Raw genomic sequence first — 18,737 nt, 5'->3', positions numbered from 1 at the left:
AGGAAAAATAGGGACAACACTAGGAACCCTCATACATGGCATAAACAGAATAAAAAACATAACTAACAATGTACAAACACCAGAAGAGAAACTAGATAACTGGGAACTCCTAAAAGTCAAACACTTATCCTCATCAAAAATCTTCACCAAAAGGTAAAAAGACAGCCTACAGACTGGGAAAAAAATTTTGGCTACGACATATCCGATCAGTGTCTAATCTCTTAAATCTACAAGGTACTGCAAAACTTCAGCCACAAGACAAATAACCCAATTAAAAAATGGGCAAAGGATATGAACAGGCACTTCACCGAAGAAGACAGTCAGGTGGCTACCAGATACATGAGGAAATGCTCACAATCATTAGTCCTTAGAGAAGTGGAAATTAAAACTACAGTGAGATGCCATCTCACCCGAAGGAGGCTAGCATTAATCCAAAAACACAAAATAATAAATGTTAGAGAGTTTATGGAGAGATTGGAACACTTATACACTGTTGGTGGGAATGTAAAATGGTACAACCACTTTGGAAATCAATTTGGTGCTTCCTTAAAAAGTTAGAAATAGAAGTACCATATGATCCAGCAATCCACTCCTTGAAATATATCCTAGAGAAATAAGAGCCGTTACACGAATAGATACACGCACACCCACGTTCATTGCAGGACTGTTCATGATAGCAAAAAGGTGGAAGCAACCTAGAGGTGCCCATTAAAGGACGAATGGTTAAACAAATTATGATGTATTCACACAATGGAATACTATGCAACGATAAAGAATAACAGTGAATCTGCGAAACATAACATGAATGGTCTGGAAGGTATTATGCTGAGTGAAATCAGTCAGTCGCAAAAGGACAAATATTGTATGAGACCACTATTATAAGAACGCAAGAAAAGGTTTAAACACAGAAGAAAACATTCTTTGGTGGTTACGAGGGTTGGGAGTGAGGGAAAGGGGTATTCACTAGATAGTAGACAAGAATCATCTTAGGTGAAGGGAAGGACAGTACATACTGCAGGGGAAGTCAGCACAACTGGAGGAAACCAAAAGCTAACATGTTTCCTGAATACAGCCAAACACTTCGAGGGACAGAGTATCAGGGGCAGGGGTCAGGGAACCATGGTTTCAGGCAACATCTAGGCCAATTGGGATAACAAAGTTTATTAAGAAAATGTTCTGCATTCCACTGTGGTGAGTGGTGCCTGAGGTCTTAAAAGCTAGCGAGTGGCCATCTAAGATGCATCAATTGGTCCCAACCCACCTGGAGCAAAGGAGAATGAAGAACACCAAAGACAAGATACCAGGAATATATGAGCCCAAGAGACAAAAGGGCCACATAAACCAGAGACTCCATCAGCCTGAGATCAGAAGAACTAGATGGTGCCCACCTACTGCTAATGACTGCTCTGCAGGAACACAACAGAGAGTCCCTGATGGTGCAGGAGAAAGGTGAGGTGCCGAACTCAAATTCTAGTAAAAAGACCAAACTTAATGGTCTGAGTGAGACTGGAGGGACCCCGGTAGACATGGCTCCCTGGCTCTCTGTTAGCCCCAAAGCCCCAAACTAAAACCGTTCCCGAAGCCAGCTCTTCAGACGAAGATTAGACGGGACTATAGGACATAAAATGATACTCGTGAAGATTGTGCTTCTTAGCTCGAGTAGTTACATGAATCTAAATGGGCAGCTCCTGTCCGGAGGTGAGATGAGAAGGCAGAAAGGGACAGGAGCTGGTTGAATGGACACAGGAAGTCTGGGGTGGAAAGGAGAAGTGTGCTGTCACAGTATGGGGAGAGCAACTAGGGTCATGTAGCAGTGTATGTATAAATTTTTGAATGAGAAATGAAGTGTAAACTTTCATTTAAAGCACAATAAAAAATAAATAAAAATAAGAAGTAGAGATACTCAGTAAAGTATATTTTCATAGGGCTTTTTTTTGATGAATAATTTATTTAGTATAAATGTACTGAAGTCTCCCTACTTAAGCGTATACCCAGTTCTTGTAATGTTAATCAGGTTAAATTGACAATAGGTAGCAACAGGTAAAAACACTATTAATCAGTGTTACCCTGCAGTTTTTAAATTTGACGTATTGTCTTTCAGAATTTTAGAGCTGTGGGAAACTTCGAAGATTAGCTAGTTAAGGGTTGCAAACTCAAATATCTACAGAGACCAGGCATAATGAAGTAAGCCCATGGGGATAGCGTGATATAGTAAGGGTGTGTCTGTCTACGGTTTCTACTCAGAACCGTGTTGCCAGTTCTGACTATTAAAGAGAAACCAGAAATACAGATTTATTTATTGTTAGCTCTCCCAGTTTCTAGATGTTGGCCACAAATTAATTAAAAGAAAAAAATACCGATCGAGTGAGGTAGTAGTTGAAAAAGTATTTAGCACTGTCTTGGAACATCCAAGAGCTTAATAAATACCTTCTTTTTTTGACTTATTCTAGTAGTGTCCTCCCCTAGGACACACAGAAACATACATTGAAACCTATGGATACATGTGCATGCACATAATCTACCCGCACTATACACATAAGCACATATGTGCATACTTATGTGCATGTATTGAAGAATATACACCAAAATCTTTATGCAGTAGACTGATACTTGGAATTCTAGTCCTAGATAAAATTTATGTTTTAGGATCTGCATTTACTGTCTGGTGACCTTTGCTTGCAATCATTGATCTTGTACACAGGGACTTGGCCATCTTTTCATTTCTGTTCATCTAAGTTATCAGTTTTATTCCTGATGGTGTTTTTATCTTCTTGGTTTAAATTGCTTACTTTTTGCCAGTGGCTGAAAGCTATTGTTTTCTTCAGAAGAGTTAGAAATCTCCCTTCTTCTGCAGGTATTTATGCAGAAGTTACTTTCTCAATGAAGCCTTCCTTAACCATCACTCCCTCCACCATTTCATGTAGCACTCATTCTTGCTTAGCATGTATCTCTAACATACCATGTATTTTTACTTATTTATCTTTATTGTCTAAGAAACCCTGGTGGTGCAGTGGTTAAGCACTCGGTTAACCTAAAGGTCGGTCACTCGAATCTATCAGTGGCTCTGCAGGAGAAAAGACCTGGCTGTTGGCTCCTGGTGGTGTAGTGGTTAAGAGCTGCAGCTGCTGACCAAAAGGTCGACAGTTCAGATCCACCAGGCGCTCCTTGGAAACTCTATGGGGTAGTTCTACTCTGTCCTATAGGGTCCTATGAGTCGGAATCGACTTGACGGCAACGGGCTTTTATCAGCTCCCATAAAGATGACAGCCTAGAAACCCTATGGAGCACTACTGCAGTGTCACATGGGGTCACTATGAGTTGTAATCGACTGATGGCACACAACAACATCTTTATTGTCCATCTCTCCATCTATAGTAGCTCAACGAAGACACATAATTTTGTCTGTTTTGCGCTATTGTATGCCCGACATAAACTCTTGATCCCCCTCCCCAGTGAGCACTTACCCCTGGAAGTGGTATCTTCTTTTATCTAGCTGCTCAGGCAAAAACTCCTAGGAGTCATCCTTGATCCCTTTCTTTCTCTCACACCCCACATCCAAAATATCAATAAATCCTGTTGGCTCTATCTTTAAAATATATGCCCAATTGACTACTTCTCACCAAGCCCATGACTGCCACCCAGGTCCAGGTTGTCTCTCATCAGGATTATTACAGTAGTCTCCTATTTATTTTCTGCTGCTACCTTTTCCATCCTGTCGAGTAATTCTTCTAAAACATAAGTTAGATCATGCCATGCTTCTGCTCAGAATCTTTCAGTAGCTTCCCATCTCACTCAGAAAAGTGAAATTTTCCAGTGGCTTCCAAGACCCTATTTAACTTGCCTCCCCCCCCCCCGCCCGCCACCTCATCAATTACAATCTCCTTCCTCTTCCCACCTTGCTTATTTTGCAGCCATACTGGCTTCCTTGTATGCCATACTGTCTTAGGGCGTTTGCACATTTTGTTGTCTCCACCTGCCCCTCTCTTTCCCCAGATATCTGCTTAGTTCTTTCCCTCATTGACTTCCTTTAGGTATCTGCTCAAATATCTTAACAGAAAGACCTTCCCTGATACCCTATATAAAATAAAATAGCTCTCCTCCCTCTGTCTACCCTCTGGGCCTGGTACTCCCTAACTTTTGTACCCTACTTTGTTTTCTTCCATAACAATAAATATTTGTTTCCTCCATAGTAATAAACATTATATACTTGTATTAGAGTTTACGATGTTTGTCTCTCCTGTCTATAGATTATACAACAGCTCCCTGTGGGCAGAGACTTGTTTTTATTCAGTGTCATATCCTGAGGATTTAGAACAGTGTCTGGCATGTTGTGTAGGCACTTAATAAATATTTGTTAAATGAAATGCAACAAGTGCAATACAGTATGATCACTATGTAGAAGGACATACAAGGTGCAATAGGAACATAGAGGAAAGAATGACATGACTACCAAAGAAATGAGGGAAGACTTTACAAAGATTCCTTAAGAGAGTCTTTAACAGGTGAGAGTATTCTATACAAAGAAAATAGCACTGCAGTTGTATAGAGGCATGAGAGTACACAGTGTCTTCAAGGAATCAAAATAAAGTACTGCTGGAGCATAACTTGTAGGAGTAAAGGCTAAGTAGATTAGGCTGAACATGTAGGAGATAGAGTCAGATCCAGACTAAGGAATGTTAGAGTTTATCTTGCAAAGTGGGCAGTGGTGGATAGTTTGGAGCAATTGAAGCCTTGAATAAGTGATGTTATACACATGCATGTGTGTGTGCTCATCCCACACAGTGTAGATATATATGTACATATACAATATTTATGTCTTAGAAAGGTGACTGACAACAGTGTGAAGAATGTACTAACAGGAATCAAAGCTAAACACGGATTTGTTTAAGATATATATGATGTGGAAGGAACCACGGTGGTGCGGTGTTTAAGTGTTTGGATGCTAACCAGAAGGTTGGCAGTTCAGACCCACCAGCCACTCCACAGGAGGAAGATGTGGCAGTCTGCTTCCATAAAGATTTACAGCCTTGGAACCCTATGGGGCAGTTCTGCTCTGTCCTATAGAGTCACTATGAGTCAGAATTCGACTCCATGGCATTGAGTTTTTTATGATGTGGAGAAACAATTACTATCACATTTTATGGTTGGATAAAACCACTGATATGTGTAATATGAAGGTGTTCTTGGCATACTTGCAGTACATTTATGAGGCAGAAGGAATGCCCGATAGAGGATTATTCTGTTCATCTCTGAAAATCAATTCTCTAGAGAGGAATTTCTTTCTTTCTTTCTCTTTGTTTTTTAATTTGGTTAACAATTTTGTTGTAAGACATAATGTAGACTAGAAAAGTGATTAAGGAGTACCAACTAGGAATTTAGCTGTTACGAAATAAGAGACCTTGTACCTGAAAGCCAACCTCTTTTTTTAATAAGGAACAGTTGGTTGTCAATAATATGCCTCCTGATGTTGATTCATTGTTGAAGGAAATAATGACAGGTGTAAATACAATCAAATCTACACTATTAGCAGTAAGGGCAATATATTTGCCTTTGTAGGACAAATACCTGCCTTTGCATATTGCAGTTCTCTGACTTGCACAGAATTTTTGAAATGAGGGATGAGCCAAAAACATTTCTAACTTTCATTCAAGTGTAAGTAAAAGCAATTTCTGTTTTTCAGCTGGCTTGCCCAAGTGTGATATATATCTGAGCAACATATTGAGTGTCTTAAATACTTTAATGTTAAAACTTTAGGGTCAAAATATTATTTATAAATTTAAGGATAAGGTAGAGATACCCAAAGTAGTGCGCCTGGTTTGAATGTTGAGAATTTGGTACTCCCAAATTCATGAAAATGTGATATTACATTACTGAGCATGTTTATAAAACCACATCTAAAAACGTCAGTAGAAACTGATGAAATGTTTTCCAGAGGTACATATAACCATACAGAGAATTAAGATCCATTTGTCTCCATTTCCCAAGTGAGAACATTCAGTCTCTCACCTTTTGAGTGTGTTATGCTATTCAACTCACTATCTGATGGAACAATTAAAGTAGCTGAGTAGCTTTCAATGAGAAATTGCTTCCTAATTTCTGAGTTCATATTTGATCCAGATAACCACATCTAGCTGACAGATCTACCAAACTCTGATGACCAGTAATGTAGATAGGATTTTCTAATTGTTAGAAATAGAGGTTAAGAGAAGAAACTGGTCAGGATTAGGTTACTAGGTTACAGAATCAACTCTAGCTACTTTAAACAGAAAGAGATTTAATAAACGATCTTAAGTGGCTTATAGAATTGTTGAGAAGACTGAAGAAACAGATTCTAAGTTGAACTTTCAGAAATGACATTCAAAAGCCGTAGCAGCTGGTCTACCAAGAGAGTTACCACCTCTTTTAGGATCAGAAAGATGCCTGCAGAATTGAGAAGCTGCAACTTCTTGCGTGTCTCAGAACCTTGCCACTTCTGCCATGATTAGGAATCTTTTTACTATTAGGAAACGGCCATTCTCTGGCAGCTGCCTTGATTAGTAAGCTGTTGTCACTGCTGCTGGCTCTAGAACCAAGTCATGCCAGCCATAACCTGTATTAATAGAATGGATGCATGTGCCCTTCCTCTTGATAGCTGTGAAACTGCGATGGGCTACTAGAACTTCTGCAAATGCTGCTCAGAAAATCTGGATATTTCCGTGTCAGTGCTTGCTGGTAGATTCAGCCTCAGCACAACCTCCCTTCTCTTCTGCCCTCCAAATTTTTGTGAGTGCATTGGATTAGTGGAACTAAATCGACAACCCTAGCTGGAAGAGAGTCTGGGAAATACAGGTTTTAGTTTTCTATTCTTTCCAGTAAAGGAAGACATACATGGAAGGAGGTTGAAATGGATGTTGAACACCAGTCTACCATATCTACCACAGATACAGAGCTTAATTCTCCGTAGGCTAGCCATCATCAAATGGGCTATAGAGACTTTGAAAAATATTGCAAAAATACCATCAAACAATTTAAGAAGCTGTTAGAACTATTTATTTTTAATGGATTTTACTGTTTTGTAATAACATCTTTAGAAATACCTAAAATTGGTACTCTACATATATGATGAACTTAGTGGTTAATGAATGCCCAAAGATTCCTCACATTTAAGGTGTGATTTAGTGATGAACAGGAGAAAGATGTGGCAGTCTACTCCCTTAAAGATTACAACCTTAGAAACCCTGTGGGGCAGGTCTGCTCTGTCCTATAGGGTCACTATGAGTTGGAATTGACTCAGTGACAATGGGTTTGGTTTTTGGTTTTAATGATGAAAAGCTTGAAAGAGAAAGTAAAAGAAAAAACATTAGAACGGGTTACCTAAACTGAGGAAAGATCAGTAAGGTGGGAACTGAAAAATAATCATTTGATTTGGTAGCTCTTAAGATTATTAGATCTTGAAATGTTCCTTTTTGATGATGAATGTGATGCCGTCCTTTTCAATTTGTCATTCCTGGTATAACAGACCATATGGTTGTCCGATTCAGAATAACCAATACCAGTCCATTTCAGCTCACTGATGCCTAGGATATCTATCTTCAAGCCTTCCATTTCATTTTTGACAACTTCCAATTTTCCTTGATTCATACTTTGTACATTCCACATTCCGATTATTAATGGATGTTTGCTGCTGTTTCTTCTCATTTTGAGTCGTGCCATATCAGCAAATGAAGGTCCTGAAAGTTTTACTCCATCTACGTCATTAAGGTCGAATTAACTTTGAGGAGGCGGCTCTTCCCCAGTTATATTTTGAGTGCCTTCCAACGTGAGGGGCTCATCTTCCAGCACTATATCAGACACTGTTCCACTCCTATCCCTAAGGTTTTCACTGCTCAGTTTTTTCAAAAGTAGATCACCAGGTCCTTCTTCCCAGTCTGTCTTAGTCTGGAAGTTCTGTTGAAACCTGTCCACCATGGGTGACCCTGCTGGTACATGAAATACTGGTAGCATAGCTTCCAGCATCACAGCAACACGCAAGTCATCACAGTACAACAAATTGATAGATCTATCCTGAAATACAGCACTGTCAGTAACAGGATTATATGCCTAACAGGATACTATGCCTACAAGGAAGACCAGTTAATACAACTATTATTCAAATTTTTGCACCAACCACTAATGCCAAAGATGAAGAAATTGAAGATTTTTTTTTTTTTTTACCAAATTCTGCAGTCTGAAATTGATCAAACATGCAGTCAGGATGCATTGATAAGTACTGATGGTTGGAATGCAAAAGTTGGAAACAAAGAAGAAGGATTGGTAGTTGGAAAATATGGCCTTGGTGACAGAAATGATACAGGAGATCCCATGATAGAATTTTACAAGACCAACGACTTAATCACTGCAAATATGTTTTTTCAGCAACATAAATGGCAACTATACACGTGAACCTCGCCAGATGGAATACACAGGAATCAAATTGACTTCATCTTTGGAAAGGGATGATGGAGAAGCTCAATATCATCCGTCAGAACAAGGCCAGGAGCTGACTGTGGAACAGATCATCAGTTGCTCCTATGCACGTTCAAGTTGAAGCTGAAGGAAATTAAAACAAGTCCATGAGAGTCAAAGTACAACCTTGAGTATATCCCATCTGAATTTAGAGACCATCTCAAGAACAGATTTGACACACTGAGCACTAATAACCAAAGACCAGACAAGTTGTGGGATGACGTCAAGGATATCATACATGAAGAAAGCGAAAGGGCATTAAAAAGGCAGAAAAGGAAAAAAAAAAGTCCAAAACGGTGTCAGAAGAGACTCTGAAACTTGCTCTTGAACATAGAGTAGCTAAAGCTACTAAAGTAGCTAAAGATCTGAACAGATTTCAAAGGGCAGCTCGAGCAGACAGAGTAAAGTATTATAATGAAATGTGCAAAGACCTGGAGATATAGAACCAAAAATGAAGAACACGGTTAGCATTTCTTAAGCTGAAAGAACTGAAGAAAAAATTCAAACCTCGAGTTGCAATATTGAAGGATTCTATGGGGAAAATATTAAATGACACGGGAAGCATCAAAAGAAGATGGAAGGAATACAAGAGTCATTGTACCAAAAAGAACTGGTCGATGTTCAACCATTTCAGGAGATAGCATATGATCAAGAACCGATGGTACTGAAGGAAGAAGTCCAAGCTGCACTGAAGACATAGGCGAAAAACAAGGCTCCAGGAATTGACGGAATATCAATTGAGATGTTTCAGCAAACACATGCAGCACTGGAAGTGCTCACTTGTCTATGCCAAGAGATTTGGAAGACATATTTGTGCCTGTTCTAAAGAAAGATGATCCAACAGAATGCGAAAATTATCGAACAATATCCTTAATACCACACGCAAGTAAAATTTTGCTGAAGATAATTCAAAAATGGTTGCAGCAATACATCGACAAGGAACTGCCAGAAATTCAAGCCAAATTCAGAAGAGGATGTGGAACGAGGGATATCAGATGGATCCTGGCTGAAAGCAGAGAATACCAGAAAGATGTTTACCTGTGTTTTATTGACTATACAAAGGCATTTGACTGTGTGGATCATAACAAATCATGGAAAACATTGAAAGAATGGGAATTTCAGAACACTTAATTGTGTTCATGAGGAGGCAGTCATTCCAACAGAACAAGGGGATACTGTGTGGTTTGAAGTCAGGAAAGGTGTGTGTCAGGGTTGTATCCTTTCACCACACTTATTCCATCTGTATGCTGAGCAGATAATCTGAGAAGCTGGTCTATATGAAGAACTTTAAAATGTTAAAAAGCAAAGACGTCACCTTGAGGACTAAGGAGCCTTACCCAAGCCATGGTATTTTCAGTTGCATTATATGCATACCAAAGAAAGCTGGACAATGAATAAGGAACACTGAAGAAGAATTGATGCCTTTGAATTATGGTGTTGGTGAAGAATATTGAATATACATACCGTGGACTGCCAGAAGAATGAACAAATCTGTTTTGGAAGAAGTACAGCCAGAATGCTCCTTAGAAGCGAGGATGGTGAGACTTCATCTCGTGTACTTTGGACGTGTTATCAGGAGGGACCAGTCCCTAGAGAAGTATATCGTGCTTGGTAAAGTAGAGGGTCAGTGAAAAAGAGGGAGACCCTCATCAAAATGGATTGATACAGTGGCTGCAACAGTGGGCTGAAACAAAGCAAAGATAGTGAGGATGGCACAGGACCAGGCGGTGTTTTGTTCTGTTGTATGTAGGGTTGCTATGAGTCGGAAGCGACTTGATGACACCTAGCAATAAGATTATTAGTTTTCTTAACCATCCTAATGAATCGAGTAGAATCAGAAGCCAAATTGCAGGTTCAGACTGTGAGTAGTCGTGGAAGCATTGGAGGCAGAAATTTTATTTTTAAGAAGCTTGGCTTTCAAGGAGCAGTTGACTCCCCCCCGCCCACCAGCGCACATCCTTATTTATGTACCAGAATTGGGTAGAGCTAGTTCTCCTCTATCGTATAGAGTCGTTATGAATTGGAATTAACTTGATGGCAACGGGTTTAGTGGAGGCCTTGGGGCCCTGGTGGCACAGTGGTTAAGATCTCGCCTGCTAACCAGTTCACATCCACCACCCATTCCTTGGAAACCCTGTGGGGCAGTTCTACTCTTCGTCGACTGTAGGGTCATCGACTCGTTGGCAACAGGTTCGTGTGTGTGTGTTTTTTGTGTGTGTGTGTGAGCCCTTAGGCAGATATCACACTTGAGACAAGTGCAATCTCAAAGTGTTGCTCACTTTTGTCTTTTTGTGTAGCTTGATGTAAAGTACATCTTAAAATATTCTTTCTGCTTAGAGATATAATGGGTTCAACCTTACTTTTATTATGTCACTAACCATGTTTTTGTTCACTTTTGATTGTTGTTTATAAAGTGTCAGTTACTACTGTCAAACTACTGTAGTTTGGAGTTACAGTTTAAAGTCCTGATAGCTGACTTAAACAACGTATTTATATGATTGGTGAGGTGGACCTTGATTAGATGAGTTCACTTTCAGTGTAGTTGATTTGAACTTAGTCACTGATGGACATTCAAAAGGTACAGATTCTGATACCTGTAATAGTGCATGTTGAGTACATTTTATATGTTACGTAGAACCTACAGTTTTATTTATTCTGAGTAAATATCTGAAGATGTCAAGTTCATTGGATTCTGCAGACAGAATGACCTCATTGTCTCCCTTTTTAAAAAAGAGGCTGGGGGTGGGGTGTGGTAATGTGCACATTTGCACAGCATAGTTCTCTCAGACTGCATTTATGTGACTGAAACAGGATCGCGTTCAGGGGCAGTGATTCAGTGTTCCACATTCTTTCATTAGATCGTGAGCATGTTTATTATGATCTAACACTACAGATTCTTTTACATTCAGGCCCTATATTGTGACCAAGTTGGCCTTTTGGTAAAAATCCTCTCTGTATTGTGCAGAGGGAAATTGTTAAAGAAATAGAGGTTGAAAATAAATAAAATAGAATTGCTGGACACTCATGGAGGGAGTGAGAAAGAATGGTGTTAGAGAGAGTACAAATTGATGAATGAGCTTTGGATAAGAGGAAAAGGAGAATAGATACAGCTTCAGATATAGGTTGTATTCCTGTTAGGACACTAGTTTTTTTTGGCAAGGACCAACCCATATTAGGCAATTTTGGGGTCATTTAAAAAGGCTGGATTCTTTGATTCTGACTTGAGTTGAACATAAATTTGTTCATTCTGTTTAAGTAGTAACTGTTTTTCCTAATCTATCAAAGCAAATTTAATAACAGTATGAGTATCTTACTGATGCCTTTCCAATGGTTATCTTAATTTTTAAAAATTACTTGTTTACTGGGTTTTTCATAGATATTTCCTGAGTTTCTGATAGACTGCTTTAAAGTGATTTGTCTAAAATCATCTAGTTACTTAGTAGCAGAGGTAAGACAGGAAATTGGTTGCATGATTTTTAGAGCAGTATTCTTTCCCTTATGCCAGCTACCTTGTTTTTCTAATTTAGTACGCCGTTGTCTGATTTCAGCACCCACACTTGTTTCCCCTTGGCCCATGAGTATCTCACAAGAACTTCAAAACTAGACTTTCTGCGTTTTTTAATGTTCATTCATTCAACAAATGTTTCTTGAGTGCCTGCTGTATGACAGTCACTGTTTTGGATTTTGAGGATTACCTTAGGAATGGAGGAACCAGAAAATAAGTAAAAAATTAACAGAGTTTCAGATAGTCATAAATGCTGTTCAGAAAACAAAACAGAAATAGAATATGGCAGCAGGATTATCTATTTAGATAGAATAGTTAGGGAGGATTTCTTTGAGGAAGTAACATTTGAGCTGAGACCTGAATGATAAGAAAGAGCAGCCATATGAAGATACAGGGGTAGAGCATTCCAGGCAGAGGCCATAAGCTTGAACAAGCTTGGCATGTGTGATGAAAGAAGGTGAATACTGGGGTGAGTGGGAGGAGAAGAGGTCAGAGAGGTAGACAGGGTGCTGGTTCAGTAGGGCTGTGAAGACCATGGTGTGGAAATGGGATTGTATTCTAAGTGAAATGGGATGATATTGGAGCAGGGGAGTGACTGGCCTAAGTAGTATGTTTAAAAGATCGCTCTGTTGTTATAGAGAATGGATTGTGAGGGGCAAGAGTGGAAGCAGAGGCGCCAATTAGGAAACTGTCATGGTTGTCCGAAGGAGAAATGATGGTAGCTTGGACTTGGGTGATAACCAGTGAAGCCAAGGAGAAGAGGTTGGATTTGAGATTTATTTTGGATTTTCTGATTAATTAGATGTGAAGGTGAGAGTTGGGGTGTGTATTTGGGTGGGAGAATAGTGAGACAAAGAGAGGAAGGTGGTAGTACCATTTATTGAAGAGAGGAATGCTGAGAGAGGAGCGTGTTTTAGGGGAGGAAATCAGATGGTATATGTGGGATGTGTGAAATTTGAGGTATCTATAGAGAGCCCTGGTGGCACAGTGGTTAAGAGCTCAGCTGCTAACCAAAAGGTTGACAGTTTAAATCCACCAGCCCCTCCTTGGAAACCCTATGGGAGCAGTTCTACTCTGTCGTGTACGGTCACTATGAGTCAGAATCGACTTGTCGGCAATGGGTATAGATAGCCAAGGATGCAGTTGGATATTCACATTTAGTGTTGAAGAGGAAAGGTCAGGCCTGTAGATGCAGATCTGGGTGATTTTGCCTAGGGAAAGAAGAGAAGATGGTCTAGAACTGAACCCTGGGACATGCATCGTTTAGTGGTAAGGAGAAGGAGAAGTTGAAGTCGGCAGTGGGTCAGTGATGTAGAAGGAAAACCAGAAATGATGTTTTGTGGGAGCCAAGAGAAGAGAGAGTATTTTAAGGAGGAATGTTAATGTTCACTGTGTCAAATGATGCTGTGAGGTCAAGTATCATGAGGATAGAGAAATGCCCATTGGATTTGGCAGTATAGAAAGCATTGATGACGTTGGCCAGAGCGGTTTCAGTTACATGATGAGAGCCGAAGCATGGAAGGGGTCGCAGAGTGAATGGAAGTTGAGAAAGTAGGGACAATGAGAATGATTTTTTGGAGAAGTTTTACTGTGAAAGGAAGTCTAGAAATGGAGAGATATCAGGAGGTGGGAGGTGGAGTGAAGGGAGATTTTTGTTTGTTCGTTTTTTAAAATTGGAAAACGCAAAAGGTTGTTTATGTGCTGATGGAAACGATCACTAAAGAGGAAAATTGATGATACAGGGAAGGATTAATAGTAGGAGTAAAGTTCTTGAAAGGAACCCTGGTGGTGCAGTGGTTACATGCTCAGCTGCTAAGTGAAAGGTTGGCGGTTCACCCTCGCCCAGTGGCTCCACGAGAGAAAGACCTGGCGATCTGCTTCCATAATTACAGCCTAGGAAACCCTATGGGGCAGTTCTGCTCTGTTACATGGGGTCTCTGTTAGTCAGAATCAACTAGACCAACTAAGTTCTTGAGGTGGTGCTGGTAGGATGGGATGGAGAACACAGGTGGGGGGCTTGGCTTTTCATATCGACAGGGATACAACAATGTAATATGGCCCCAGATGCCCCTCCTCGTTTCAGTCTTTCCATGTTCTTTTAGACCAAGTTGATGATCTTCTTTCTCTAATCACTTTTTTTTTCTGTACCACACTTAATATGTTCATTTGGATTACATTCATCCTATAAAAGGCTTAATATGAAGTAGCAATTGATATTTAACATCAGTTTGAATTTTTGTACTAACAGGTGAAGCAAAAAATTTATTGCCATATCTTGGACCCAACAAAATGAGAGATTGTTTCTGCACCGTAAATTTGGACCAGGAAGAAGTTTATCGTACCCAAGTTGTTGAAAAATCTTTAAGGTTGGTAGAAAAATTGGTAAATTATCTTATGTATTCATAAGATGTGTAATGATTGATACATTTTATGCATTTTTCAGATTGTAATAATACTTTCCTCACTTGAAACTTTTCTTTTATGTTCTGAATTTATTTTTAGAATTACAGATTCTCAGAGTTTGAAGGATCCTTAATTTTCATCGAGCCTGCCTAACCACCTTATGCTTGGTTCCATCTGACAATATCTTTGATGAGTAGTCTTCTGGCATTTGTTTAATAGTGTTCAGTGACCGAAGAGTTAACTGCCTCCTGAGCAGCCTATTTCGGCCTTGAACTATTCTGATTCTTAGAATGTTCTCACATTCAGTTGATTAATGTTTATGAAAATGAGAACTTACTGTACACCAAGAATGTTAGGTGCTATTTATTCATACAGCCATGAGAACAACATAGATGCAGTGCTTACTTTCATGTGGCTTTTCATTGCTTCAAAACATATCCTCCTCTTAATTGTTTCTGGTTCTATCCCCCCGGATTTCTGGAGGACAGATTTAATTCATCTTTCCTGTGACACTTTCAGGTTTTTAAAAACACCTGTCGTATACGTTAGTCTGTTTTTCTAGGCTAAATTTTGCCCATTCACTTGAACTATACTCAAAGTACATTATTTTTGTTTCTCTAAAGACTAGATTACTTCTTAAAGTTTATACTGGTCGCTTAGCTTAGTAGTGCATTATCAAAGAATGAATTCTTAAGTAGATTTCTCATCTTTTGAAAGGATAATAGCTCTTTGAGCGTATCATGGTAAATTCTAATTTGTAAAATTTGAGTGTGCTACTGTAGCCTTGTAACAGTGTCTGTGGACTTGATTCTGGTGCATAGTTTGTCCTGGAAGGATGCAGTCTTGTTCAGAGATAAAGAATCAAAGCAAGGGCATAGGAAGTTGTTGGAAATGAGCATGTAGTAGATGAAATATTGACTACCATGAATTATGTGAATTGTGTTTCAGGCTGTTAGACTCTGTTTTTTGATGCCCTTTTTCATCCTTTTTTCTCTGTCCACTTGCCTTTTTTTCTCTGAAATTTCCCTTTATAACTTTATTTCTAATTTTTATAATTTTATATGTCTATTGAGTTCTCCATAGGAAAGGCATTGTATAAATTTTAAAATACCTTAGCAGCCCAAAGACGAGTTAATACGTTTCCAATCCTTAGTCATATAATCACCAGTAGTGTTCGAATTCTGGTATTATTTATATATTATCAGTGATGAAACTGAGGCACCAAAAGTCTGAATAATTTGTGTATGTAATAAAGGAAGTTAGAAACAAAACTGAGATTGGGATCTTGAAACTATTTAAAATCTCAATTTGTTACTTAATGTACACTGATTCCATATCGTACAATAATCAGTGTTATACAAAACTAGTAACTGTAAGTTGAATATTTGTGGTATAATTTCTGATATCTAGTCTTTTAAACGAGTAACTAAAATTAACCAACTTTTTTTTTTTTTAATACCCTTACCTTTTCAGAGATTTATGTTGGGGAAAACAATGAAACCAGTTTTTTTTTGTTTTTTTTTTTAAATAATACGTCTGAAATTATTTTTCTAGATGCTTCGTAAATTGGAAGATATTTTAAGACAAGCAGTGGTTACCTTAGTTATTTTCAGTACATTTAGACTAGCTGCTTGGATTTGGGGTGCCCCCTAGCATTTTTCTTCATGGAATAGGGGGAAAGAATCTAAAGTATAAACCTTTGCCCAACTTGCTTTCATTATAGTGTTTCCTATCCTTCTGGATGTTGTGATAAGCTGTTGAGCTGGATGTGTATAAATACCATTTCGATCTTTTATGGGTTCTGGATATAATAGTTTTTATATGTAGTCTGAATATAAAGTTTTCATAGCTGGTGACTAGGAATCAGGTATGCAATCTGTAGCTCCTAAACATCTACCGCAAATCCTCTTAGCAGTTTGAGGTGGCATATAAACAAACTGAGTAACAGCAACACTGCTCAGATTTCTCTACACCTGGAATCTCCTCTGGAGTCATATGCATGATCGTACGTCAGTGATACCAGCAGAATGTTGTTTTAAAAACTGTATAAATCTGACTAGCTCCTTACCAATCCTGTTGAAAAGTTTTCTTTGCTTGGATCAATTAATTGATTAATTTGTAAATTAAAGATGTGGACACCCAGAAATGGGGATTAGATGAGGTTGTTGAGATTGTGATGATACAGCAATACGGATAACTTAATAATTCTTAGGTTGTTTTTATTTGCTTTAGAATGTGTTTTTAAAATAATATTTGAATGTGGATGTGTGATAGGAAATTCCCTTATATTATAATTATTTATAAACTGATAAAAAGGAAAAAATACCTATACATGTCATGTCTTTGTCTAATAGCTGTTTTTGCATCAATTTCTATGTTGAAACTAATTAGAAGACTAATTACTTTGACAGGCCAACTTTAAAAAGTTTATTTTGTTTACATCTAAAGTGAGATAATACTGACGAAAGTTGCTCAAGAATTATAATAACTAAAAAGCTGAGTCAACTGTTTTCTGGACAAGGTCGGAAATGATTTCTTGAAGATTATTTTACTTTACATTTCAGCTTTTCATTTAGTTGTGACATTCTTAACATATTTCATTTCATGGTGACCTAAAAGTAGCTTTGTGTTCTTTAAAGTAAATATTCTCAGGAACGAAATACTCTTGACAGAGATTGACTAGGATTGTAGAGGTTCATGTCTTCATAGAAGAATTTAAATGTGATCAAAGTACCATTCTTAAAATGAACTTGTAAAAATAAGTTGTTTCATAGGAAAACCTCTTCACAGCCTTGGGGCAAGCAAAGATTTCTTACTCAGGATGCAAAGAGCACTAATCATAAAAAAAGAAATTGATACATTGGATTTTATCAAAATTAGAGCCTTCTGCTCTTTAAAAGACACCATCAAGAAAATGAAAAGGCATGCTATAGGTGAGAGAAAATATTTTGACAAAGGACTTGTATTCAGAATTCATTTTAAAAAAACAAACTCCAGACCCTTATAACTCAATAAGACAGATAACCTATTTTAAATATGGACAGAAGACCTGAACAGATACTTCACAAAAGATATACAAATGGCCAAGAAGCACGTGAAAAGATATTCAGCATTATTAGTCATCTGGGAAATGCAGTTTAAAACCATTTCCATTGCTATAAATTCTGGAATACAGTCTATACTGATAGAAATCACTTCACGGGTTGCTTGTGGCAGTGTGGTGGGGGTGAGTGCGGAGGGGGACAAAGGAATTTTCAGAGGAGATAGAAATGTTCTATATCTTGATTGGGGTGAAGGTTACACAGATGTGTAAATTTATCATGTTACATTGACTAGAATAGCTAAAATTAGAAAGATTGTCAGTACAGAGTTGACAAGGATGGGGAGAAACGGGAACTCTCATACCTTGCTGGTAGGAGTGCAAAGTGGTACAACCAGATTAAACATTCACCTACCTTTTAACTCAGCAATTTCACTCTTAGTCACTTACCCAAGAGAAATGAAAGCGTATGTCCAGAAAAAGCCTTGTATAAAAATGTTTATAGCAGCTTTATTTTAATAGCTAAAAACTGGAAACAACTCAGATGACAGCAGTAGGAGAATGGATTGTGGAATATTCGTCCAATGGAGTACTACTCAGTAATTAAGAGGAATGAACTACTGATACAACACCATGGAAAAATCTCACATTAAGCTGAGTGAAAGAAGCTGGACATGAGTACATACTATATGATTCCATCTATATGAAATTCTAGAATACAGTGATAGAAGTCAGATCACTAGTTGCCTATAGCAGGTTTGTGGGGAGGGGTGACTGCAGAAGGGCACAGGGAACCTTCTGGGGAGATAGACATGTTCTATATCTTGATTGAGGTGGAGGTTACGTAGGTTTATAAATTTATCAAAAGTCGTCAATCTCTATACTTTAAACTGAATTTTATGGTATGCAATTTATACCTCAGTCAAGATGATGAAAAAGATTTTTTGAAGTAACATTTTGTGTAACAGTACTCATTTTAGGTGTTACGTATCGTTGTGATTGAGATAGCTTTACATATTCCTTGAGACGATGATGGTATGAATGACACTGACCTCAGCTCTCATTTAGGTCCACCGTAGTTCCCCAGGTAGTGAAAACTGTTAAGGCTCTGTCTTAGTCATCTAGTGCTGCTATAACAGAAATACCACAAGTGGATGGTTTTAACAAAGAGAAGTTTATTTCCTCACAGTCAAAGTAGGCTAAAAGTCCAAATTCAGGCGACAGCTCCAGGGGAAGGCTTTTTCTCTCTTGTCGGCCTTCTCTTCGGTGTTTCCCTGGACTAGGAGCTTCTCTGCACAGGGACCC

General features: G+C 38.5%; 1 protein-coding gene across 4 annotated transcripts in view; it reads left to right on the top strand.

Annotated features, from left to right (window-relative positions):
* The window catches only part of RASA2 (RAS p21 protein activator 2), a 122,564-nt gene that overhangs the window by 14,752 nt on the left and 89,075 nt on the right, over positions 1-18,737 (top strand). For all 4 annotated transcript variants that reach the window (XM_004385080.3, XM_023739342.1, XM_012558040.2 and 1 more), the window contains exon 2: positions 14,238-14,355. In XM_004385080.3, the coding sequence (XP_004385137.2) occupies positions 14,238-14,355 (118 nt within the window). The remainder of the gene's footprint in view (positions 1-14,237; positions 14,356-18,737) is intronic.

Source organism: Trichechus manatus, unplaced genomic scaffold (assembly GCF_000243295.1).
Source record: "Trichechus manatus latirostris isolate Lorelei unplaced genomic scaffold, TriManLat1.0 scaffold00132, whole genome shotgun sequence".
NCBI lineage: Eukaryota > Metazoa > Chordata > Mammalia > Sirenia > Trichechidae > Trichechus > Trichechus manatus.
Note: the sequence above shows the minus strand (reverse complement) of the source record. Positions and strands in the feature narration are given on the sequence as shown.